Source organism: Mastomys coucha, unplaced genomic scaffold (assembly GCF_008632895.1).
Source record: "Mastomys coucha isolate ucsf_1 unplaced genomic scaffold, UCSF_Mcou_1 pScaffold1, whole genome shotgun sequence".
Classification (NCBI taxonomy): domain Eukaryota; kingdom Metazoa; phylum Chordata; class Mammalia; order Rodentia; family Muridae; genus Mastomys; species Mastomys coucha.
The window spans coordinates 75,818,566-75,843,390 of NW_022196891.1; the positions used below are offsets into that span (position 1 = coordinate 75,818,566).

Below are 24,825 nucleotides of genomic sequence, written 5' to 3' on the forward strand. Positions count from 1 at the left end.
TCCCTCAATCTCTTCCCCCGCTCCCTTCCTTCCTCCCTCCCTCAACCTGTGTATATGTGTGTGGTCTGTGTTGGAAGGCAGGAGATGTGGCTATAGTTAGATGTTAGGAGAAAAAGAAAGAAAATTGAAAGTAGTCTGTCTACTGTCTGTTTGCCTGCTTGCCTGTCTCTGTCTCTGCCTTTCTCCCTCAATCTGTGTGGGTGTGTGTGCATGTGTGAGTATGTGTGTACATGTGAGAATATGTGTGTGTGTGGTATGTGTGTGTATTTGTGTGGTGTGTGTGTATTTGTGTGGTGTGTGTGTGTGTAGTATTGGAGAGGCAGGAAATATGGTTACAGATCAATGTTGGGAGAAAATAAAAGGACATTTGAAAACAAGCTCTAGTGGCTCTGGACTGACACTGGCAGGCAGGCCCACAGGAGGAGCCAGGACAGGTACAGGGAACTTGTTTCTTGTTAATATGCACAGGCCTGTCCTGCAGCTACCGCACACATATCCCAAGGCAGGGCTTTGGTGGAGAAGAGGGGAAGAGCCGGAGCCGCCCCACCTTGCAGGCAGCCAAGCTCTGGGAGAAGATTAGAAAGACACATCTGGTGCCTCATGTTTTATTCTCTTTTCCCTGCTCTGCCCTGGGCCCTCTGCTGCGCTGGACATGCTGGGGGTCTGAGACGGAGAGACCTGTATAATAGTGTCACTACAGAGGAGTCTGGATCCTTCACCGGCACATTCTCCTACTTGAAAGCCACTGTGGCTGTCTGGTCCCCTTCTACTTACCCAGGGCTGGCTGTGCTTGTGATTTGCTGGGGATGAACGTTCTCTGCTAGAGCCCCCTGCAAATGGGAACTGGCCCTGCAATTCGCCTTGAGAACGGGCTCAGCTGCCCTAGCGCCCTCTGCTGGCATGTTCTCACAGCTCCTAAGCAGAGAAGCTTTGCGTGGTGGCTACGTTTCAGTGCTGTTCTCCACCTGGAGAGGGACCTGGGCCTCTCTGTGACTTGAGAGAGCCTAATGACAATGCCGCCACCTTCTTGTCGCCCTGGCAGTGGAAGGCTGATCTGTGTTTCCCCAAGCATCTCTCTTGTTCCACTCTTCTTGCCTCAGTTCCAGTCCTAACCAGACTCTTCCCGTGCACCGAAGGGGCAGAGCTGCCATCGGATAGCAAGGCAGTGTTCAGGCTTTACTGGAGACTTGGGACCTATGACCACGCAGGGCCTGCGGGGCCCAGCAGACAGGGAAGCTGCCACCACCCGGGCTCACAGGCACACTGCCCAGACTGCTTCTGCGGGGCGAAGCATCCAGCCAGACACCCTACCCTGATCAGAAGGAACTGCTCCCACTCACCTGGTCTGAGAGGGAGGAGAGCGGGATGCCCGGCTGTCAGCCTCACCCCAGTGTCCCTGTGCAGCCTCCAGCCATGGACAGTGCGGTGGACATAGCTTTTCCACAGCCTGAGGACCCTGGGGTGGCCCAGGTCAAATGATGTTCGGCGGCATGTTCTGTGTCCTTTCCTTTGCTGATGATCTCAACCTCAGGGTCATATGGGATGAGGTACTAGTGTTCTAGGATCCTATGCACCAGAATGGCTAGAAGCCGAAGACAGGAGTATGGAGGTTGGGCATGGGGGAGGGCAGAGTACTAACATGAAGATAGTGTGTGGGAGGGAATAAAGATCGAAAGTGCATCATGTGTGTAGAAATAAGAGCTTATGATAATTAATAAACGAGATTTTCTCTGAGTGGTAGTCATATACAGAAGAGAAACTGAGAGAGAGAAGAGAAGGCTGGTAAGTCTGACAGCAACTTTGCTGTGTTTGAAGGCGTTAGCAATGTGACAGGGACTGGCAGGCCTGGTAGTAGAGGACAAGATCTGGTTCTTGTCCTGGACGCCACTTGTGTCTGCTATAGTCCTGGGGCAAATATGTGCCTGGGACGGAAGAGAGCCCTGACTGGGCTCAGGTCACTTCTTTAGCTCAGCTGAAGGCAAGCGGTGCTTCCTCTCACCTCACCCTGCAAATGAGGCTGCAGTAAATCTTGGACAAGCCAGAGCAATGGCAGCTGGGAGCTCTGAGGCTCTGCCTTCAGCACCTCCCAAATGCTGCTACACATGTGCGTGTCAGAGGGGACAATTCCAATTTAATTTCCTGTAGTGGAGTATAAAACAGATTAAGGAAATTTAAATTGGAGCACGCTTGGTTTGGGAAAAGCTTCTCTCCTGCCATTAAATTTTATTTTTTTAAGGGTAGCATTTAAAAGGAGCCTGCATGCAGTCTCGCACGAAGGACTCATTTGAAGCCTCCAGTGGGATGGGCCACACCCCCACACAGATTCTGAATGTTACACCGGAAATGGCCATGCAGACAGTCTGCCACGTGAGAGGCAAAGGGCTCTCTGAGAAATAAAGAAGAGGCTCCCATGACAGATTTCCATCTCATCACATCTTTTTTTTTTAAAACGTAATTTTAGAATTGTGACTGTGTATTAAAGAGAATGAATGAGATCAAATTATGATTTAAAGCTGGAAACAATGTGGCTTTCTTATTAATTTTTAATATAAATATATTAAGTTTATCGAGGATCTCATATGCCTTCTATGGTGAGCCGGGGGAATGCAATAAATGACTTCCCCGGGCATGATTTGAATATGGATATAAAAATCAAGAGGAAAAGAAACACATGATGAGAGCCTGTGTATCAGGTCACCACAGCGGGACACGGATGAGAGCTTCCTCTTCTGTCCATCCCAAGATGGAAGCCCTGTGTGGGCTGAGGGAGGTGGTCCTGGCATTCAGTAGGGGATATCAAGAAAAGCTGTGCCCACGGGCAGCTCCAGAGCCACTGACTGCGGTAGGCAGCAGGAAACCCCAAAGTCTCTGATGACCCATGTGAACTCAGCAGCTTCCCTGCACATCGCTCTACACCGTCCAAGTCTCACTCTGAAGTGCCAAGTACCCTTGAGGGGTATGCTCCAGGGAGGCGAAATATCCTTGGAGAGACACATGTTCACTCATGTACACTACCTTGACAGGTAGCTCCCGTGACCAGGTCGGGGCCCTTGCTGTGGGAGGGGCTCCAGGCCTTGTCAGACAGCTTGTGCCTATGAAATCATCACAGAGAATGCAGGGTGCTGGGGTGACCACAGGAGGGGGTTCCAGATGTGGTGAGCTCAGGGATGCCTGTCAGTGGCAGAAGTCAGGCCAGAAAGGGCTGCTGTTGTTAGGGATGGAGTGACACTATAATAGAACTTCTTGCAGAAGACACTGGCTGGTGCCGTTCCCAGCACCCAGAAGTCAGCCCGCAACTGCCTGTAACTCCAGTGAGAGTTAGTGCATTTTCATTACCCCCGTGTCACTGCACACATATGGTTCACACACACACACATTCAGACAAAACGAGTGTGCACACACAAATGTTATTGTGCTATTATCTTTAATCTACCAATATAATATTTTAAAATATTTATTTCTATTTTATATGTTGAGTGTTTTGCCTGCATGCATGAGTGTGCACTCCACGTTTTATCCAGTCCCCTTAGAAGCCGGGAGGGGGCAATGGATCCCCCAGAGCTGGAGTTCCAGATGGTGTAAGGTACCATGTGAGTGTAGGGGACTAACCTGCAAGAGCAGTAAATGTTCTTAACGGCTGAGCATTCTCTCCGGAGCCAACCCAATCGATAGTAACACAGGGCCAGAGAGACTCCAAAGGAGTCACATACTTTCCCAAGACCTTGGTGTCACTGGATGAAAGCAGGCCTCTTCGTTGTGCTGTGCTGTGTGACATACCACACAAGACAAGAGGTGTGGGGGGGATGGAGTCTTGATTTTGTTTCCAAGTACTGTTATTGATTTCTAATTTGATTCCACGGAGGCCAGAGCATTTATCTATCTCTTACACTTATGAACCATTTACATGAATTGATTATTTGTCTAATGGCCCAGAGTGTGTCCTGGGCTCTCCTGTGCCATGTGTTTTTTACGGCGTTTGTGAAGGATGTCTCTTCTGCCTCTCTGGGCAGGGTACTTTATAAACATCACTGGTGATAGTAAGAAGTTTCCTTCTGTCTTTGTCGATATGTGTCTAGTTGTTCGTGTAAACCGTAGAGAGAGGCATTACGTTTCCCTGGACTTGGCGGTTTTCTGTTTTCTCTTTCGGGTCTCCAGGTTTGATGTGGTTTGGTTCTGAGACAGTCTTGAGATGCTTGCTACCCAGACCGGCCTTGAATTTGCTAGGGTGATCAGCCTGTTCCCAACTAGTGATCCTCCCGCCTCAGGCTCTACGGCAGAGCTATACCAGGTTTGGTTTGCACTGTCTGAAACTGTGTGCTTGCTGAAGCCATGTTCAGTGTTGTCGCATCTTGTGGGCAGACTGACTACATTTCCATTATATGATGTCCTTCATCTTTAGTAAGAACTCTACTCCTATGATATCAACATAACCACTGCAGCTATATTTTGATTATATTTTCATGATGTGTCGCCTCCTGCCTTCTTACTTTCGGTCTGTCCATAGCATTATGTTTAAAGAGGTCTCTTATAGACAGCGCAGACTTGGGTTACTTTCAAATATATCTGCTCTACTAATTTTTGCCTTCCAGGGTATTTAGACCAGTGGTTCTCAACCTTCCTGATGCTGCGACCCTTGAACATAGTTCCTCATGTTGTGGCGCCCCCCACCCCCAACATAAGATTACTTTCGTTGCTACTTCCTAACTGTAATTTTGCTACTTTTATGAATCGCAATGCAAATATCTGTATTTTCTGATGGTCTTTGGGGACCTATGTGAAAGGGTTGTTTGACTCCAAAAGGGGTCATGACTGATAGGCTGAGAACCACTGATTTAGATCTCATATATATGTATATGTATATGTATATGTACACACATTATACCATTTATAATGTAATTATTCCTATATTAGTTTTATAGTTTAGTTTATTTTAGTTATTTTGTTTGTTCTTTCTACCTGTTTTGGTGTGTCTGTTTTTTATTAATCCCCCCGTGTTACCATATCTCTTTTAACATGCCATTTAAAGGACTATTTATTTATATAAGCCCTTGTGTAGTCTAGGCTGGCCTTGAACTTGCTGTGTGGGTAACAATGACCTTGAACTTGCCATCCCACTGCCTCTACCTCCCCAGCGCTGAGATTACAAGAGAGCACCACCATGCTCACGTAATGAGATTCTGGGAGATGAAAGCCCTGGCCTCGTGGGAGCTAGGCAAGCTCTCTACCAGCTGAGCCACACGGCCTTTCCACCTTGTAGTGCCTCTGAGTACATTCCTTTACACAGCGTTTAAGAAGTGGCTGTTTTAGGCCACCCCTCCTTTCTCGTTATAGTCTACTGGCATCTTCACTTTTACCAGTTGGAATCAGAGAGAGGGATGTCCCTCCTCTCTAGCTTTACCCCCAACCCCAAATGTAAGTATCCAGCTATTTCCCCACAGACTTGTAGAACGACCTCAGACAGTGTCCGACTTCCTTCAACAGTCAACATGGAAAGCGGAAGAGACAGAAATTCTACTCATTTATACTTTTGCTTATTGTAGCCTTTCTTCCTGATGCTTGAAGGTTTCTTCCTCTGTTTTTTCCTTTGTTTTAGGGGATTTGGGATGGCAATTCTTTTAGGTGAGGCCAGAAGGGGATGAGTTCTTTTAGTTTTCCTGCAGCTGTGAGCAGCTCGGTTTCCTGTTCAGTGCTTTAACGATGTCTTTGCTGGATTCGGGTTTGGGGGATTAACAATTCCTTTCCCTGGATACACTTGAAGACAGTGTGCTATTCTGTAGGGTTTCTGGGGAACCACTCTAGTTCAGGTTGTTCTTCCCCTCTCAGCAAGGAATCATTTTATCCTCTTGCTATGCTGAGTATTTGCTTTGGGTTTCCTTTGTATTTGAGAAATGAATCTAGGTGAGAATGTCTTCTGGTTTTTAATTTGGGGGAGGGGAAATTTGCTTAGCTTTATATCTCTTGACAAATTCAGGTAGTTCTCCACCACATAGGAAAACTATTGTAATTTAATATATAAGTATATATATAAATACATATTTTAATATAGACTTTTAGAAAGCCTTTACCATGTCAGTTGGCTAGTTTTATGTCAACCTGATAGAAGTTACTTGGGAACAGGGGACCTCAGCTGGGAAAATGGCCTCACCGGATTGGCCTGGGGGGGCAAGCCTGGGGGCATTTTCTTCATGGATGACTGACGTGGGAGGCCACTGTGGGTTGTGTAGGTGGTCCTGAGTTGTATAAGAAAGCAAACTGAGCAACCCAGGAAGAGCAAAGTCAGGAAGCAACTGGCTTCTGCTCCAATTTCTGCCTCCAGGTTCCTGCTCTAAATTCCTGCCCTGGTTTCTCTCGGCGTTGAACTTACAAGCTGTAAGGTGGAATAAACCTTTCCCTTTCCAAGTTGCTTTGGGCTGTGGCATTTTGTCACAGCACTAGAAACCCTAACTGATAGGGCTATCCTTAGAGGCAATGGTTAGTGGCACCCAGGTACATGCATGCTACTGGGCAACCATGCCGCTCATCCATATGCAGAACATCTGCATCATGCCATGCATCGTGCTCCATACTACGTAAGGAGCACCTACCCGATGCATCCCCCCAGACCCTGGTAACCACCACCCTGCCTTCTGCAGTGAGCGGCTGTTCTAGGAGCCTCACACGTGCAGAATCATAGAGCCCGTGCCTGTTGTATTTAATTAGGGTAATACTGTCAAAGTTCATCAGGGCGTGGCGCGTGGGAGAGCTTCACTCTTTTCAGGGCTGAGTAATAGGCTTTGGTGTGTCTCTTGTTACCTTTTGCTCTGTCGGGGGTGGGGAGCAGATGGCCTTTGGATGCATAATGCTTAGAGGTTAGATGAAGTCCATTTGGCGACGACTGAGTCTTTAACTCCCAGACAGCTTTTGTTGTCATAGTCAAGAAATCGTTGCTCATCTTGATATCTTGACATTTTCCTTTTCTGTTTTGATCTGTTTACAGTTTTAGCTGACATGTTTAGGGTTTCTGGATCCATTTGAGTTATTTTCTGTATTTGGTTAGGTGACTTTGCATGTGGACATCAGTTTCTCTGACACCATTTGTTGAGATGACCGTCCTTTCCTTAGTAAATGGTGCTGTTGAAAATTGCTTCTCCATGTGTGTGAGGCTCTACTGCCCTTTTCATTGTGAAGGCATCAGTCTACAGATCCATCTTTACACTAGTAGCATGTGGCTTTGATTACTGTCGCTTTGTAGTAAGTTTTGAAATTGGGAGTTGGGATTCTCCAATTTAGTTCTCTTTAAAGATTCATTTTGGCTATTTTGTTGAGGCAGAGGGTGTCTCTTGTGTTTCCTTGTGAATTTTAAGATTGATTTTTCTATTTTGAAAAAAAAATATTGGCCTTTGATGGCAATGCATATATCACTCTGAGAGATGTTTACACCTTCAGTTTCTCGATCCACAGCACAAGACATCACTTTATATTTTAATGCCTTTCTCTCATCACTTTGGTTAATTTCTAAGCATTTTATCATCTTACAAGTGGAAGAATTCAATTTCTTATTCAAATGACTTATGAATGTTGATCTTAGATTGATTGTACTAATTTGATAATTGGTTTATTAATTTTAACAATTTATATTATTAATTATAATATATAACTACATATTCTGTGTGTGTATTTTAAACATAAGATTTTGACATCTTAGTTTAGTTTTTCTTCTAGCTTTGATGCCTCTAATATTGTTTCAAATATTTTTTATATTTACCATTTTTTCTTCTCTTTCTAGGAGTCTAATATGAGAAAGCTAACACTACTAGTCATTGGTTCCCAGGTCCCCAAGGCTATGTACAATTTTACTTTTATTGTGGTTTTTTTCCCTGTGTGATTGGCACTGAGTTCCTCTCTATTCACTTGCTTCCTAATTTTTTGGCTCTTACATTCTGTGTGTTCCTTCACATCTTCCTCTCTCTTCACAAGACTTACTACGATTCTTGTTTGTTGTCATGTGTTTATAATTACTCACCAAAGCAGCATGCTTACAAAGGCTGTGTGGCATCACTGTGACATCACTGTCAAATGAGTCCAGTGCATCTGCTCTCTCAAAGCTGGTATCTGCTGGCTGATTTTAAAGATTAAGACTAGATCTTTGTATGGTGAATGACTTTCAACTTAAATATAGACATTTTAGGAATCTGGATTTTATGCAAACCTTGTTCAAGCTGGCTGTCCCTGACATCACTCTAGAAGGGAGTAAGGATGGCACCTTGCCAGAGACACAAGTCCGGGTTTCCTACTCAGCTCCTTGCTAATTATTATTGGGTTTAGACTCTCTGACAGAGCCATTTGTGCTTGTTTTCTTTAAGACGGTTTAATCACTATGAATAATTTTTTTACCTCCTCTTTTTAAAAAATTGATATTAAAAAATATGGTGTCTCTGGGTGAGTGTGTGTGTGTCACTGTGTGTGTAAATGCATGTGCACGTGCACTCCATTGCACATGCGTGCTGATACCCACGGAAGTCAGAAGAGGGTGTTGGAGTCTCTGAAGCTAAAGTTGCAAGAGTTTGGATGCCTCCTAAAGGGGGTGTTAGGAACTGAGCTCAGGTCCTCCGAAAGAAAAGCAGGTACTTTTAAATGCTGAGCCTTCTCTCTAGCCCTATCTCCTGTTTCTTGTTTAAAAACGCACAGTTGATGTTACTATTTCCTACTGGGATTCAGTCAGCGGCGACATTCATTAAGTACCAGAGCCAGGGGCTCTGATGACACCAGTGCCACTTACAGCCTATCATGCCTTCATGTCCTCTTTTCCTCCCTCCCCTCCGACCCACAAGCCAAGTTGTAACATCAGTGCGGGTGGGCCACGTGTGCTCAAAGAGTCTTAGGCTCTGAGGGCTTCTGTACAAGGCTGTAGGTCTGTTCATTTTCCTCTGGCGAGGCAGGTTCCTGATCAGAACATGAATGTGAACATGAGCGCGGAGATCAAAAACTACTGCAGAGGGCTAGGAAATGGGAAAAGTAAAATTGAAGGCTCTGGCTGTTGTGAGGTGCTGGGACGAAGGGTGCAGATGGGAGCAGAGGCCAGCACCGTTGTACTGTGGGATCTTCCCGGATGGGTGAGTGTAACCAACACCTGTGCATGGGCAAAGGGAGCGACTTCCGGAACCCTATGCCTGTACTTCCTGCTTGAGACCAGGAAAAGCCAACAGATCCTCAAAACGAGAGGGGAAGAGACATAGTGAACCTGGATCTGGGTTGTAAAGATGTTATCCAGGCAAAGGAAGCTGACTGTAACACAGCTTCCACTGGCGAAGTACGGTGAGCAAAGGAACCAGGCTGGGACCCACGTCAGGGAGGCTCCAGCAAACGAATCCCATGGGAAAGTCTTCTTGGTGATACTAGACTGAACCTCTGAACCTATAAGCTAGCCCCAATTAAATGTTGTCCTTATAAGAGTTGCCTTGGTCATGGTGTCTGTTCACAGCAGTAAAACCCTAAGACACCCACCTTTCTTCTAAAATCGCATTCAGGAGTTTAACTAGGCTTGAAGGCAATTCTAGATGCTATGTTTCCAGAAAGCATCTTCTACAGTCGAGAGAAGGGAGGAGCCTTGCATCCCAGTGTAGATTATAAAACCTTTGAATGTGTCTGTCTCCTCCAGTAAACTGTAAGGACGGCATTATTGGGTCTTACTTGGAGTAGCAGCAGCACTTTATCAACCACTTGTGGTGAATTAAGCAGAATATATCAGACCTGGCTGAGTCTCGAAGAGAGAGGCTTTTGCACATATCCACCTTAATGTTTCATTTTCCAAACAGGAACAGAAACACTTTTCTTGCTTTTGATACATTACTGTTTTCTACGGAAACCTCCACATAGCCGATCACAGTAAGTGTCATCTGCCTAGATGGACGGACTGGTGGACATGTACTTGACCAGGTAAGAGAAGGGGTGGTCTCTGTGAGACTGCAGGAGGTTGTCCTAATATTCATCTGGGGAAGGATGCCAGAGAAAGGAGAAAGAGGAAGAGGAGGTCACCTCCCGTGTTGTTCCCACTGGCTGATGGCTGCTGTCAATTAAAGACCAGGAGCAGACAATGTGGCTAGCATCCAATACAAGTTGGCGTTAAAAATCCTTTAACACCTTTCTTGTCTCCTTTGGGCACTCCCTGGGAAGCCTCACTGCAGTGCTCCATTGTTCTCCCACAGCTCTCTGGCACATGAGTATTGGGGCCCAGAAGACCCCCACTTCAGGTATCAAAGGCTCCTCCAGAAAGCCTATAATCCAGGTCTCCTCTGACCCACCAGTACAGGGGCCAGATAGGCACATGACTGCCATGCGAGAGGATGCTCTGAAGTGTGGGAAGGTCAGGCCAGGAGCCCTGGGCTGCTCCAGGCGGAGAGCCTCCTTAAGAGGGTGAGACTCTTTAGCCAAGGGTTGCCCCTTTAGCAAAGTAGCCGGCACTAACCCAGACCCTCCATTTCATCTTCCAACACGGGCTGCTAAGATTGTGCTGACCCTCTTACTCCTCCCCTTCCCATGAGGGTGATGAGTTCCAGGCTGCTGCGATTGGTAAGAACCTGCCCCTCCCCCAAAACACACACACACACACACACACACACACACACACACACACATGCACCCCAAGATAATATAGACATTGGAGCTGAGCCCTGAAAGACCGGGACAGTTCTGTCCTGGGAAGTACATTTCAGGTAGAGGAAATGGCTTTGTAAAGACCTCAAAGTTAGTGAGTCGGTATTGACATGAGCCTGCCCTGGCAGTGGGGAGGGAGAGGGAGGGGGAAGTGATACAGAGACTACAGGCTGATGGGAAGGTCTCACCTACTGCAAGGAGAGACATCTTGTGCTCAGAGCACGTGCAGAAGGGTGATCTGTGGGCACGTGTGTATGGGCGTTCTGAGACTCATACCAAAGAGATGGTTAAGATTGTACTGATTAGGGAGGGGCCTGAGGAGACAGTTGGGTAGATTCAGTGTTTGTCACGTGAGCATGAGGACCTGAGTTCGAGCCCTAGGACTGGTGTTAGAAGCTGGGGCTAGAGGAGCGGACCTGTAATTCCCAATGCTGGGGTATAGAGACAGTCAGGTCTCTGATGCGCCCTGGGGAGTCAGTCTAGCCTAATCAGTGAGCTTCAAGCCAGCAAGATCCCATGTCTCCCCCAGATAAGGTGAATGACTCTTGAGGAATGACACCTAGTTGACCTCTGGCCTCTTCATGCATGTGCACACACCTGCACACACATGGGCATGCACAGGCACCCATAATACGCAAGCAGGTTGAGTCTATACTGACAAGTGTGAAATGAATTACATCTTTGGGTACATTCATCCCACAGAAATTGGCAACGGTTGCGAATGTTTTGAGAGACGGTTGTTCAACATTTACCAGCCCACTTGGGCTTGTGTGTGCTCACACTGCTAAAAGCAGAGCTTAGCAATCACTGAGTAGAGGCCTGGCAAGAGCCAGAGAAAGGTACACTGGGCAGAACCCAAGTCTTGGCACACTCACCAGCCTCAGATTCTTCATGGCTTGGGGAAACATGCCTTGATGGAGCTGCAGCTTGCCAACTTTCATCACTTGCACACCTCTGACGGGATGGCTTCCAGGGAAAAAAATCCTGGAAGAAACCAAAAGGCAGTCAGTCGCAGTAGCTCTCAATCCTCGCAGTCGGTATTCCATCGGAAGACTGGGACACAGGGGAAGAGCTGGCTGGGACTGTTAATGAGCTCCTGAAGGGAAATTAGCTTGTGATCTAGAAGCCAATATGGAGACGAGATGATCTATAGCCTTCCTTCAGATCTCCAGAGTACCGCCTGCATTTGGGTCAGGTTGAAGAGACATCCACCTGGCCCTGTGCGTTTACATCAGGAGAATGCTGCATTGCGTTTGGGGGTATGAATCTGCTCCTGGTCCTCTTCCATGAAGCTCCAACACTAGCCCAGCTTCATCAGTATATATTTGTGGAATAAATGAAAGAGATCTGCGACATGGGAACATTTAATCATGGGCTGCACAGGCTCACAGACGAAGAGCAGCTCAAGCAGAGAGAACGCGGGACTAGAATTATCTACGAGATGGTGCCAAAATGGCCACGTGACCATCCAGGCATCCACGTGCCTCCCTCCTCTGGAGAAATGGCACTGGGGGTGTGCCCGGATGCTTTCAATTTATATTTGCTGGCTAAAGGGATGAGCATTTCTCCTGATTTCAAATAGATGCTGCCACGCCTCCGCTGCAGAGCCCCTCAATGGAATCGTGGTTGTAGAGCCTGTCATGAACCGCCTCTCCTACTTTCTGTCACCAATGGTTAAGGTACTCAGTCTATAGTGTGCTCCCATGGCAGCAGCACACAGAAGGCACACAGCTCATACATGAGACCTTTCACACTGTCTTGGTTTCTTCTCCCATTTCTGTAATAAAATACCCCGACAAAAATAACTTAAAGGAGAAAGGGTTTATTTGACTGACAGTTCCAGGCAACAGCCCATCGTGGCAGGGGATTTGCAGTGGCAGGAGTTTGAGACAATTGGCAACGCTATGGTCACCCACATGGTCAGAAGAGGACAGCAATAAACTCATACAGGCTAATGTTCGGCTGGCCCTCTCCATTCTGGTCTTCTTCCCACATCAACACAGTCAAGACAATTCCCCTCGAACCTTCTCAAAGGCTAACCTTTAGGCAGCCCCACACAGGTGTGCCCAGAGGCCTACCTCCTACCTGTCAAGTTGGCAATTAATGCTATCGTAGGCATCTAGCATAGGATAGGATGGGTGTGGTGGTAAATCAGAGAATGAGGACTCAAGACTGTATCATTCCATTTTGGATCCCACTGTATTGGTCTCTTCTGCCTCCCACAGGCTCCACAACAGCAGTTCTCAACCTTCTTAATGCTGTAAACCTTTCAGAGTTCCTTGGGTTTTAGCAACCCCCAAACATAAAACTATTTTCATTGTTACCTCATAACTGTGATTTTGCTACTGTTATGAATCGTAATGTAAATATTTGGGGGAGATAGAGGTTTGCCAAAAGGGTCATGACCCACAGGTTGAAAACTGCTGCTCTAAGCTAATACTGAGCTTCCGATGCAAGATTATGCCTATGTAGGATTATGTTCGGGCCTGAGGGGAAATACCACACTGGACAGACATGAGCATTTCCATCAGGTCCCAATGATCCCACCAGACACGGATCAACATTCATACAAGAGTGAAAATAACATTATGGGAAAGAGAGTGCTTTCGTGCCCAAATCCTGTGAGGCATACAATATTCAGTTCAAATTTGTTGACCAGAGTGAAGGGAGAAAGTGACACAGTGGTTGATGGAGAGAATGGACTGGTCGCTGGGGGGCTTGGAGAAGGTCACACAGGGTAAGATGGCTTCCAAGAACTTGGAATGGAAGGATGAGTATGTAGTTAGACAACCAGGGGGTGCAACCAGGACATACTCCTGATGTGAAGACAGGAGGGCCTGCCTTTGTTCCATGGCCACAGAGATGGTTCAGGTGCTTGCATAGACAATACTAGCCCTGTGTGGCTCAGCTTCAGCTACCCCTTAACGGAGAGCCCACTGAATCCATACTGAAGCCCTCCTGTGTAACGGATCTTCGGCACCCCATCCCCTTGATGCAGCTTCTCTCTGAGAAACGCAATATAGAAAGCTATCCATTTATGCTCTTAAAAAGGAAGATTACTGACCTGGGGGCAAGCACTGTGCCACAGAAGGCGGACCGTGCCTCTTTAAAGACCCAGAAAGGGAGGAGATGGAGAACAAAGCAGACACCTGGGTCCCTAGTCTCCTTCATCTCTGGTGTACGCTATGAGGCTATGAGGTCAGTCACTTCACCTCTTGTCCCTTACAGAATGAACATCATTACGGAGTTGTATGGAAATGATTTCAGGATCCTCAGACAAAAGGCTTAAGTGCAGGATGCCATTATCAGAAGGTAATTGCCCCGGACACGTTCCCTGAAAAGCACACCTGGATCTGGGATTTTATTTTATTGCTGTGAATATGGTATAGTTAAATTTAAAGGCCAAAAAGTAATTTTATACTAATAATCTCTCTGCTAAGTGGGTGTCTGTCATGTCAGTGAGCAGAAGGGAAGAAAATCTTTGGTTCTGTGATAGCAGAGAGAGTGGTGCATAATTACCCCGTGACGGGTACCTGCCTCGGTCACGGGAAGATTAAAAACCGAGTGGAGTTTCTTAAGAGAGGGTGAGGCGGGAGGCTCCTGTGAGGTGTGGGGGACGCCCACACAAAACTTCAGTGTGCTGACTCTAAGTAAGGAGCTGCTGGAGGCTTTTGTTCTTAGAGACCTCCCAGAGGACATGTGGAATCAGACTCAGGCTTGCTGGTTGGGGTAGCACCCCAGGGAGTTCTAGGGGAGGCTCACTCCTGCCGGGTGGCCCACTTGGGGTGTGGCCTTTCCATCAACCTGCAAAGGGAAGTGGTGAGAGAGTGGGGGAGTCTACTGGTCTTCACCCACTGGGTTATCAGATGTCAATCACGGATGCATAGCAAACTTAAAAGGTGTGCTGGGGGCGGAACAGGAATTAGGGTGTCAACATGGGGGGGGGAGTTCGCTGGGAGATACTGGGTTCTGAGTCCAGTGCTTTCAGATCTCTGCACAAGCCCAAGGTGTACTCTTACCCTTGGGGGACACAGAGCCAAGTTGAAGAAATGAGGATTAAGTCACAGCACAAAGAGGAGCATGGGTATCCCTCCCCACTCCCAACACAGCAGGGAGGGACCACAGTGACTTGGGGAACAGCAAGATGGGCCAGTTTTCACTGAGGAGGATGCAATGCTGGGCTCAGCCTGTGGGGCATGGGAAGGGGCCAGGTCATTCTACCAACAGTAGGGGAGGCCGGATGCAGATATGGAGGGGCGGTGCCCTCAGGCCAGGCTACCCACTGCAGACTGATCTAGTCCCCAAGTCTTCCTATCTACGGAGGGGAAGGAAAATACATCACCAGGTAGGAAACACAGAGAACTAGGGGGACAAAAAAAAAGGCCCTGATGTCAAAGACAGTGGCTGCTGTCTCAAATCCTTAAGAAAGAAGGGTCCGAGACAAACAAGGTCATAGAGTGGATTCAACAGGATCTGGGGACCTGCTGGGAAGCAGCAGTCACAGGTGACCCCACCCCCGAACTCTTGCTTCAGAAACACCTTCACAAAGACACATATGACAATTACATAACACCATAGTCATCTGACAGGCTAGTCTACCCGTCTGGGCATCACAAATCTTCTCATAGGGACAGGGCAAGCCATCTCATACCCCAGAAGGCATGGGGCCTGGGGTGCAAAAGCTGCCCTGGTGCTGCTGTGCCGGGGGTAGGGGGGTGTCGTGGGGGGTTGGGGGAGAGGCATACATTCTAGCTTTAGTTCCACCGATAGGCACATATGGTCTTGCTGCTCTCAGGTTTCCGCAGAGGCTGAAAGTCAGGGAATTGGTCTACTTGAGAATTCAAAAGGCCCAAAGCAGAGAAGCCTTCGCTGGCAGGACCCTCGTGCCCAGCGCTCTCCATATGATACAGCCGCACTGGTACTACGTCCATGGTGGCAGAGCTTGGACATTTTACAGGGCAGGAAGAAACAGTTATTCCTCTGGCCCCGTTTGTAAAGCCTGAAGGCAAAGCATTTGCTGGTCCTCGAGTGAGCGTAACCTGCCTGTTGGAGTCGCATCTCCGAATGAATAGACAGACCTAGTTGTATGGATGTTAGCTAAGAAATCTGGAAGAGTGATGGGGCTTGGGGGAAAAAAAAAGTTTGCACCTCCTGAAAATCTGGTCCAGGAGGGAAACGTATCACTAGCCGAAGCTGGCAGAGGATTTTGGTGGAGAATCTTCCAGTGGCGGGTTAGGCTGTTGCAAGATGAACGCTCTGCCCAGTCACTGACCTGGGAAACCAGACACTGAGTACTGTCTGAGGGGACGTGGGTGAAAATGTTTTGCATTTACCTATACAGCATCCTTGCCAAACCAAATGGAAACCAACAAACCAAAACAGAATCTAATGGAGCCCATAAAATTAAATCCCATCTTATGGGAAACACGAGTGATAAAGGAATGTGTAGAAGCAGCGGGCCGAGTTCAGGGTGTGGGAATCCACAGGACCTCGGCACAGAGTCCTTCCTGCACAGGTCAGGGCAGAAAAAGAAAGAGGTGGAGGGGGGCAGGGTGTCGGGGAAGAACAGTTGAGATTTAAACAGACTTAAGTGATGTAGCAAACACATGTAGTACATAGGTCCAGTGCATCCGGATTCACTGTAGGCAATGGTAAAAAAAAGGCCCGTCTCGGACACCGAAGGAGATCTTAACACGAGATACACTGGAGCTCGTCCACCTGTTTTATATTAAATGATGTAATGCCTGAGATGCGGTTTAAATATCGCCAGCACAATCCATCCTTCCCAGCAATGGTGGATTAGCTTGCTTCAGACTGACTCATGCTACAAACAAGGCAAAATGATCAAAATATTTTTTGAGACCCCGTGTGGAGGTGAGACAGAGCATGGCGGCCATAGGCTCCTAAAGACTCATGTCTGTAGAAAAGTCTGGAAGCTTGGGGCTCTGCGTCTTGTGGGAGGAGTCACTCTCCCCTGTGATGCGTTGAAAAGAGAGCCAGGGCTAGGAAGGGCAAGTAGCTGAGCAACAGCTCGGGTGGCCTCGAGGACAAGGAGGGTCAGGCTTCCATCAGTGGCTCCCAAGGGACTACAACCTCTGAATCGTGTGGTGGAGCAGGAAGAGAGCGGCCCCTGCCCAGAACGAATCACTTAATGTACATCTTGCCTGAATTAAGGTGATATGTTTTTGCCTTGATTGGCAGCAAAAAGATACTTCTGCGAGGAACGCAGCGCCATCCAAAGCCCCGTCATCTCTTTAATTTCTCTGTACAACCGTCTGCAGCCAGCAAAGCCATAACCAGGTGCAGGAGGAGGGACGTGTCAGAAAACCGAGAGAAGGGAAACACAGACATGAAACAGAACTTTTGTACTACAATGTTTAGGTTCTGAGAGACTTCTCAAAGAACTGTAATAAGCCAGGTGTGGTAGTGGACACCTTTAATCTCAATACTCAAGAGGCAGAGGCAGGGGGATCTCTATGAGTATGGGGCCATACTGGTCTACAGAGCTAGTTTCAGGACAGCCAGGGCTATGCAGAGAGACCCTGTCTTAAAAAAAAAAAAAGTATGTTTGAAAATTTAAATAACAAGAAAGAATATTAGCAAAGATCAGAACCACATAAAAACACTGGAAGTGATAACGCAATAATTTAAGCTACAATTAGTCCTGATTCTGGGCCTTGAACTGGAAGCAGGACAGATGACATGTATCTATCATAATTCACAGGAGGGAAATGCATGTTAGCTGGGATCTCACGGGAGAGAAGGGAGAAGTGGGCAGAGCAAGGTCTGACATATAAACCCTAAGAAACCTCACAAATAATAAGTGGCAGCAAGACACAGACTCAAGTCCACAGCTCCGTGAGGACAATTCACCCGTGGGAGAGTTGGGAGAGACGATGGTGGCCAGCACAGAAGCCTCTGGAGTACTAGTCATGTACCCTGATGAAGTACGGCACATATTCTATATAAAAAATGAGCGTTTAGACAATACCATCCCAAATACCCTAATCATTTTGTGAGTATGATAACCTGCCGTCAAAAGCAGTTATTAAAACTCTACCTTTTACAAAGAAGAAAGGAGGGGAAGAAGGAAGGGAGGGAAAAAGTGAAGAGAGGAGAGGGAGGGAAGGAGGAAGGGAGGGAAGGAGGGGAGGGAGGAAGGAAGAAAAGAAGGGAGGAAGGGAGGAAGGAAGGAAGGAGCCCTGTCACCACAAGTCTCCAAGGGTGCTGGAGTTCTTCTATATTCGGAGCCTCAAATGAAAATGACAGACACAAGGAGGGGCGGAGTGTTCCTCCACTCTCTTCCAGACACTGACCCTGCCTCTAAAAGGTAGAAGCTGCAGCTTGCACTCAATCCTGAGATACTTGGCTTCAGGACTCAGCAGCAAGCCCCACAGGGAACAGGGACAAGGCTCTCTGAGAAGTCACAGAATCCTCCTCTGTTCCCTGGGCTCTGTATAATTTAAAACAGCTGTTGTACGAAACTTATTTATGCCTTTGTGACAGGGAAGCTTTGACTTGTAACAAATACATTTTTTTGTTGTCCCCTACCCCCAACAGGAAAGAGCCAGAGAGGAAAGACAGACCACACTGCCCAATGATCACACGTAACCCACAGTTAGCCCAGAAAGCTGCTAATCCCCAAGTGGATTGGCCCTGCCCAATGTCCCCTCCATCCACAGCTCCAACAGTAGTGGTGGTGGGGGGGTCAGCTGTGATTCCTTGTGCCTCAAACCCCCCAATTCCCTCTGTGTCTGTGATGTGTGCTACCGGTGCCCCACGCAGCCCAGAAGGTCGGATGTGTCTCTGTCACCTCTGTGCATGCACTTGCCTTAGTGTGGGAACATTCACAGAGCCCACGCTGTAACTGGACCTGACAACATTACAATGAAGTCTTTCTTGGGTTTCTTTTACTCTGGAAAATTAGTAAGCAGGACCATTTCTGCGCACAAAATAATACGTCTCGCATTTCACGTTTCTCACACATTGCCCAAAAGGTGGGGGCTTTCTTTTACCTCATGGTTCTGATGATTGGGAATCGTCTGCATAGGATCCACTGTTGAGATGAACTCTCTAATTAGATACTGAGAACCGGAAAAAATCTTTTTATTTAATCTAAACAGCAGAGACTCATCGGTGGAAGCCGTAAATTAGAACGAAGGAGACAGCGATTTGGGCTGAAGCAGCTTGGTAACTGTCACATCACCCTTTGCCCAGGTGTAAAAAAGTGACAGGCCAGCCCTGGGAATGTATACAACAATGTTCAAACACAAATGCCTGCATTCTTGGGGCTGATAAGTATGTGGGAGGGAGAGAGGGAGAGAGAGAAAGAGACAGAGACAATGAGAGAGAATGAATGATCGTTGTGTAAGGGGGGCAGAAAGACTGTAGGAGTCAGAGATGACATCTGAATCACAGGGCCGCTGCACATATAAGCTCAGTGGCCGTTCAGATGCAGCTTCCATATCTGTCCAAAAGCCAACGCTTAGTGTGGAAAGATGAAGGGCTCACAAGGTCCCACCATTTGTGGGACCTATTGGCGCGTGATGGCTGCTGGTGGAGCAAGAGTTTTCTTGCAGGGTTGTGACCCTGGAGAGTTTACCCATGTTCCAGCAGAGGGTCCCCACACCCGTGCCCACAGAGGCTCACAGAGTCAAGTGGCCTCAACGGGTTTAAAAACAGAGCTCCTGAAGTGGGGAGGGGTGTGGGGGTAGAGTGAATCGGAGAGAAATTAGAAGAGGGGAATAGAGAAGTAGATTGGATCAAAACACATTGTACGCATGCATAAAGATTCTCAAATTAAAAAAAAGAGGGAATTTGGGGGCTGGAGAGATCCCTCAGCAGTTAAGAGCCATGACTGCTCTTCCAGAGGTCTTGAAATTCAATTTCCAGCAACCACATGGTGGCTCACAACCATCTGCAATGGGATCTGATGCCCTCTTCTGGTGTGTCTGAAGATAGCTCCAGTGTACTCATGTACATAAAATAAATAAATGAATGCTTTTTTTTTTAAAAAGGGAATTTTACAAGATAAGACAAAACAGACAAATAAAAATAGAAATTAGCAAGTCTTCCAAAAGGTCTGGGGTTTGATATTTCTTTATAGAACATGAACTGAGAGCTGAGAGACCACTGTTCTGTCTGTATTTGCACAGGGTTAAACCACCTTGAATGCACTCCCTGTCTCACCAAATGTACTGGTTTCCTCTCCCCTCGGCCAAACCTGCTCCTCCTGCCCAGGGCCCTCACCCACTAACACCATGACACAAAGCAGGAAAACTGCCCCCACAAACCGGATGGATGCCATGGCAGACAGGATGGCATTCCAGCTCATCTTAGCAGCTTTCTGGTTAATACTCCTAGCGGTGACAAGAGGGTCTGCTGCCTGTCCTTTGCAGGTTTCAGATTTGGCGGTGCCATTTTAGGGTGTGAAATGTCTGAGGCTATCTGTAAATGTTTTTAAAGGGCCAACCATGATAACAAATGATACAATGACTGTAAGTTATTAAATCCTGGAGAAAAGCTGGGAATGGGAGTTTTACCAGGACCTCTTCCTAGTCTTCTACACTATTCTTCCTTGCTACACAAGCAACATAGGCCACTTTGAGAGCTAATGAATCATATGATGACTTCACCTAGTTTTTAAAAAAATGGGCTGAGGATCTAAAAAAAGAATTCTTAGCTAGATAGGCTATATATAATATATATATATATATATATTATATATATATATTATATATATATATATTATACACACACACACACACACACATATGGCTGAGAAATATCTCAGAAAGTATTAATCAGCCTTAGCAACTAGGGAAACACAAATTTAAATCTTTGAGGTTTCACCTCACCTCAGGATGGCTAAGATCAAGAAAACAACTGAGAAACCATGCTGGAGAGGGTATGGAGAAGGGACGCCCTGCTGTAGGTGGGACTGCAAGCTGGCGCTGCCAGTTTGGAAGTCAGGTCTGGGGAATCTTCAAGAAGACTACAATAAACCTACTGCATGACTAGCTATACCACTCCTTGGCATATGCCCGAATGACTCAGCATCGTACTCCACGGACATCAGCTCAGCCATGTTCATGGCTGCGCTAATCAGGGCAGCCAGGCACTAGAAACAGCCTGTGTGTCCTTCAACGGTTGAAAGGAGAGTGAAAATGTGGTGCAAATACACAAGTCAGCTGAGAAGAAAAATGAAATCAGGAATGTTCCGGTGAACGGCTGGACCTAGCAAAGGCTATACTGCGAAAGAAGTGAGGCAGGCTAGACCAGGAAAGACAAGCACTCTATGTTCTCTCTGTGGTTTCCATTTCCAAATCTTCAGGTACGAGTGCATAACCTGGGCTAACTACAAGAGTCAGGTGAGAAGGAACCTCATGAGGGGCTTGAGAGGGAATAGCAGGATAAGGTGATATGAAACGAGAAATGGAAGTTGAAAAGGGGCTCCATCTGGGAAGGAGGGAGGGGGAGGGAGGGAGAGGGGACAGAGGTCAATACAGAAGGAGGAGGGGAAGGGGTTAAACGACAGCGAAGCAGCAAAGTTTATTGATGACACCTGCGGGGGCCGTATTATTTCATAGTCACCATTCTCTGTTAATGAGCACAATCATTTAAAAGGTAGCTGCTTTTATCTATATTTTAAATTTTAAGTAGCTGTGGTACACAATTTTCCAGAGTCTGAGATCACACATGGAGCATGTAGCTAGGATAGAATTCAAACCACCAGTCCTGACTTCAAAATATATATACAATATCCCAATTTTGCATGAAAGTGGATTCTTTTTAAAAATGTAACATTTCTCTGTGTGACAAAACCTAGCTTTTTGCATCAAAAAAAAAAAGCCAAGTAATTTAAAAAGAGTTAAAAGGAGTGTGCTTATTAATGATCTCCCTGGAGTTCCACAGTATCTATAAAAGAAAATATATCTTGCTAATACTTGAGCCTTCAGAGCTTTTTTTCGTTTGCTAATGAACTCTCCTCTGACAGAGCGGAGGGTCAGGGAGATGCAGCAGGCTAACTTCTGCCCTTCCCTAGAGCCCAATATGCATACCTCCTTTTAGACCATGGCATTGTATACACAATTCATATGCTTCATTATATAACCAAGTCCCTACTTAGAGGTAAAATCACTCTCGCTCCTTCTGTGATTCTGGAGAAGTCTTTACAGTCATGAGTGATTTTCCTTCATACTGTCAACCTGCAAGATTTTAGCAGTTTTCTACAATGCAGTAGACACCTTGCCAGTGTTTTGATGTATTAATGAATTTGCTTGCTTATTTAATTAATTAATTTGTTTATTTATTTATTTGTGTGTGTATGTATGTATGTGTGTATGTGTGTATGTATGTGTGTTTGTATGTGTGTGTATGTGTGTATGTATGTATGTGTGTGTATGTGTGTATGTATGTATGTGTGTGTATATATGTATGTATGTGTGTATATGTATGTGTATGTATGTGTGTGTGTGTGTGTATGTATGTATGTGTGTATGTGTGTATGCATGTGTATGTATGTATGTATGTATGTGTGTGTGTATGTATGTGTGTATGTGTGTGTGTGTGGGTGTGTGTATGTGTGTATGTATGTGTGTATGGGTGTGTGTATGTGTGTATGTATGTGTGTGTGTATGTGTGTGTATGTGTGTATGTATGTATGTACATATGTATGTATGTACGTATGTATGTATGTATGTGCATGTGCAGGTTCTTGTGCTCCTGTGCATGTATGGTCAGTGCTTTCCTTTATCACTAGGGTTGCTTGTGACTATTGTACTTCGTGCTCCCGGCTAGCTGGCCTAGGCGCTTTGCTTTCCTGTCTCTGCCTCCCGCCTCACCAACAGAGCGCTGGGATTACTCACAGACACCACCGCACCTGGCTTTCTCAGGGGCATCAGCGGACAACCTAGTGTCATTAGGCTTGTGCCTTCACTCCCTGAGTCATCTCCTCGGCCGGCAGGCAGCATGGTTTTTAAAGGGCAGAAGGAAAGAAAGGTGATGTGGAAGGGTGGGTGTTCTGGTAGAGGGTCCCATATTGGAAGCCATGTGTGTTTGGCTGTTGTCTGGAGGGAAATGACTCAAAACTTTAAACATTTCACAGAAGAAGCAAACAATCGAGCTTATTTTATTTTGTTATTTTGAGTGTTGAGTGTGTGTTGTGGTAGTGGTAGAGTGTGTGTGTGTGTGTTTGCATGTGTGCATGTATGAACATGTGCATGTGTGTCTGCGCATATGAACATTTATGTGGAGGCATGAAGCTCAGGTGTACGGTGTCTTCCTCCGTTGCTTCCTACTTTTATTTTACCAAGGCAGGATCTCTCCACGAATGGAGAACCCACTGACTTGGCTACTCTTATAGATAGCTTGCCTGGTGACTACCTTCTCTGTCTTCGGGGTGCTGGGATTAGAAGGGGTTGCCATTCCTTGATCTTAGCGAATAAGCTATGGGTGTTCCGTTCAGGAACTTTCCCCCTGTGCCCATGTGCTTGAAGCTCTTCCCCACTTTCTTCTCTATTAGTTTCACTGTATCTGGTTTTATGTGGAGGTCCTTGATCCACTTGGACTTGAGCTTTGTACAAGGAGATAAGAATGGGTCAATTTGAATTTTTTTCTCCATACTCACCCAGTTGAACCAGCACCATCTGTTAAAAATGTTGTCTTTTTTCCACTGGATGATTTGAGCTTCGTCAATAATCAGGTGACAATATGTGTTGTGGGTTCATTTCTGGGTCTTCAATTCTATTCCACTGATCTACCTGCCTGTCTCTGTACCAATACCATGCAGTTTTTATCACAATTGTTCTGTAGTACAGCTACAGAGGTCAGGGATGGTGATTCCTGAAGTTCTTTTATGTTGAGAATAGTTTGGATATCCTGGGTTTTTTGTTATTCCAGATGAATTTTCAAATTGCCCTTTCTAACTCTATGAAGAACTGATTTGGAATTTTGATGGGGATTGCATTGAATCTGTAGATTGCCTTCCGTAAGATGGCCATTTTTACTATATTAATCCTGTCAATCCATGAGCATGGGAGATCTTTCCATCTTCTGAGATCTTCTTAGATTTCTTCCTTCAGAGACTTGAAGTTCTTGTCATAAAGATCTTTCACTTGCTTGGTTAGAGTCACACCAAGGTATGAAATACTTTTTGTGACTATTGTGAAGGGTGTTGTTTCCCTAATTTCTTTCTCAGCCTGTTTATCCTTTGAGTAGAGGAAGGTTACTGATTTGTTTGAGTTAACTTTATATCCAGCCACTTTGCTGAAGTTGTTTATCAGATTTAGGAGTTCTCTGGTGGAATTTTTTTTGGTCACTTAAGTATACTATCGTATCATCTGCAAATAGTGATATTTTGACTTCTTTCTTTCCAATTTGTATCCCTTTGACCTCTTTTTGTTGTCTAATTGCCCTGGCTAGGACTTTGAATACTTTATGGAATAGATAGGGAGAGAGTGGGCAGCCTTGTCTAGTCCCTGATTTTAGTGGGATTGCCTCAAGTTTCTCTCCATTTAGTTTGATGTTGGCTACTAGTTTACTGTATATTGCTTTTACTATGTTTAGGTATGGGCCTTGAATTCCTGAAGAATCGACAAATGGGACCTCATAAAATTGCAAAGCTTCTGTAAGGCAAAGGACACTGTCAATAGGACAAAAAGGCAACCAACAGATTGGGAAAAGATCTTTACCAATCTTACATTGGATAGAGGGCTAATATCCAATATATACAAAGAACTCAAGAAGTTAGACTCCAGAGAATCAAATAACCCTATTAAAAATGGGGTACAGAGTTTATTTTCAACTGAAGCATATCGAACAGCTGAGAAGGACCTAAAGAAATTGTTCAACATCCTTAGTAATCAGGGAAATGCAAATCAAAACAACCCTGAGATTCCACCTCACACCAGTCAGAATGGCTAAAATCAAAAACTCAGGTGACAGCAGATGCTGGCGAGGATGTAGAGAAAGAGGAACACTCCTCCACTGCTAGTGGGATTGCAAGCTGGTACAACCACTCTGGAAATCAGATTGGCAGTTCCTCCGGAAATTGGATTACCTGAGGACCCAGCTATAACACTCCTGGGCATATACATAAAATGCTTCAACATATAACAAGGACATATGCTCCATTGTGTTCATAGCAGCCTTATTTTTTTTTTTTTGATATTTTCTTTATTTACATGTAACTTT

The 24,825-nt window shown here is 46.0% G+C and overlaps 1 protein-coding gene across 1 annotated transcript in view; it reads right to left on the minus strand.

The window, feature by feature from the left end:
* Smyd3 (SET and MYND domain containing 3) overlaps positions 1 to 24,825 on the minus strand; it is a 585,040-nt gene that overhangs the window by 4,832 nt on the left and 555,383 nt on the right. Inside the window, exon 11 of the mRNA XM_031390983.1 lies at positions 11,508 to 11,616. Coding sequence (XP_031246843.1) covers positions 11,508 to 11,616 — 109 coding nt within the window. The remainder of the gene's footprint in view (positions 1 to 11,507; positions 11,617 to 24,825) is intronic.